Source organism: Octopus bimaculoides, chromosome 4, assembly GCF_001194135.2.
Source record: "Octopus bimaculoides isolate UCB-OBI-ISO-001 chromosome 4, ASM119413v2, whole genome shotgun sequence".
Taxonomy (NCBI): domain Eukaryota; kingdom Metazoa; phylum Mollusca; class Cephalopoda; order Octopoda; family Octopodidae; genus Octopus; species Octopus bimaculoides.
The window spans coordinates 86717027-86719359 of record NC_068984.1 but is presented as its reverse complement, the minus strand read 5'-3'; the positions used below and the strand labels follow the sequence as shown (position 1 = coordinate 86719359).

At 29.5% G+C, this 2333-nt stretch overlaps 1 protein-coding gene across 1 annotated transcript in view; it reads left to right on the top strand.

The window, feature by feature from the left end:
• The first annotated feature begins 222 nt into the window (after positions 1-222).
• Positions 223-2333, top strand: part of LOC106870206 (glucocorticoid-induced transcript 1 protein) — a 40920-nt gene continuing 38809 nt past the window's right edge. The window contains exons 1-2 of the mRNA XM_014916208.2: positions 223-459; positions 721-822. Of these exons, the coding sequence (XP_014771694.1) occupies positions 448-459; positions 721-822 (114 nt within the window). The 5' untranslated portion in view covers positions 223-447. The remainder of the gene's footprint in view (positions 460-720; positions 823-2333) is intronic.

Sequence of the window (2333 nt, the reverse complement as noted above, 5' to 3'; positions counted from 1 at the left end):
CTTGATCGAACAAAGCAATGTTTAACTGTGTTCCAGCCATGATTATCCCGTATTATTTTGAGGTATAAGTATATCTGGGATCACATTATCAAATGTGTCCTTCTGTTCTCTAAGATTGTCGGGGTGAAATTTGAAGAACATTTAGCTACTATTTCCACCAGATCGAACGACGATATAGAAGCACCTTCGTTTTATTGCTTCGATTGTAATATTTTTAGTATAAATATTATTGTTTGTTAGGTTTTAGAAGTTATTCTGTATGGTTTTTTTTAAAGACATTTTGTCCTCGCCACTTCCACGAAAGCTACTGCTGCTGCTACTGCTACTACTGTTATGATAAAAGCTGCTGCTGATATTACTACTGTTAAAGCTGCTGCTGCTTTTGCTGCTGTTGTTGTTAGATTTCGCCGTTACTAGTTAGTCTACTGCTACAACAGTGTATATACAATGGATAATCTGGTGGGTACTCATTTCTCTTTTTCTCTTCATTATTATTATTTTGTTTGATTCTTATTTTGTTTTTAGTGGTCGTTTTCTTTTTTATTGTCTGAAGAATTCAGGTTAATAATAACTATATAAAAAAAAAAGAGTAATTAGCTATGGGAAGTTGTGGACAGATGTTAAATGTAAATATCTTCCTAAATTGTATATTACCGGTAGATCAATAGTTATATGAATAGTATTGGTAATAACCTTTTCTTCTTTAATATCGTATTGTAGACTTCAGAAGACTGGGATGTTTTATGCAGTACTGCTAGTGAAAAGAAGGCCAAAAAGAGTCACAGAAGATCTGTTTCTTTGGGACATCACGACCAACTGCAGGTAGGAAAGACTTGGCTAATTCAATTGGAATTTTTCTCTAATATAAAACTCAGTTTTGCTATCAATGGAATTTCTATCTAATCACACAACCGTCCCTGTCTGTCTCTGAAGTATATCTTATCACGCTTTTCATTCATTCACCCCATCCTTCGTTTTGCTAACTTTATTTACTTTCATATTCTAATGCATTATTTCATCAGATGCACACACACACACACACACACACACATATATATATATACAAGAAAAATGTTTTTTCTATCATCGTTTTAAGTCGAATGAATTCTCTTTCGAAAATGTTTTACACTCATTGTTTGATCTATGGGTCGGTTATAGTGTGTTAGTGTTTGCACAACTACATTTAAAAGGCTTTGCCGCGATTACTGTAACATAATTTTACTCGTGAACAAATTACATTCATAAGATGTTGATGTTTTAGAAGCGATAGTCAAAGACTGATGTCGACTCTGGTATCATCATAGGCAAATTTATGATGAGTACCACATTCCTCTGTTCGATATCCAAATCAATGTTTTTTTTGTTCTTTTTTTCATTTGTTTTCACTCATGTTTGAACAGGTCAACAGTCAGTTTTTTCCTGTTTAATATACGATATAAATATAATGAGAATATTACTTCTTTTTAAAAATATTTCATTGTGTCTTAAATTAGACACGTTTGTGTTATAATGAAGAAACATATCATTATCCATCTATTTGATTTAATTGGATTGTCAAACTGTCTTGAATGACATGTACTATTATTAGAAAATGTAAGGTCAAGTCACGCTAGTGAAGCATACATCGCCGCGCACCTGCTCCTTTATAATATTGAAGTTTCGCACTCTTACAGAGTGCAGCACAATATACAACTATATACAATGTATTAATTAATACTTTATTGAACTCTTCACTGAAAACACACTAAAAGAAGTGCAGGTATAAGATGATTGAATTGAATTGTGAAAGTTGATAAATCATTAAACAAGTACACCTCAGCATTAGTCGAATTCGATCAATCACCACTTTATATAATATTGTCAGCCTGTTGATCTACAAGTTCTAGATTTTTCTAGATAAATTCTAACTAAATCATTCATTGACTTCACTGTAATTAAACTCTAATTATAACACTAATTAGAAGCAGCCATCTGGTTCTTGATTTTAAGATTCAGAGTTAAATGTATCATACTTAATGGGTTATATTTTAATCAGTCAACTCTCTTTCTCTGTGTGTGTGTGTGTGTATATGTTTGTATTTATATATGTATATCTATATATATGTATGTATATATATATGTATCTATATATATGTATATATATATGTATATATATATGTATATATATATATGTATGTATATATATATGTATATATATATATATGTATATATATATGTATATATATATATGTATATATATATGTATATATATATGTATATATATATATGTATATATATATATGTATATATATATATATATGTATATATATATATGTATATATATATATATGTAT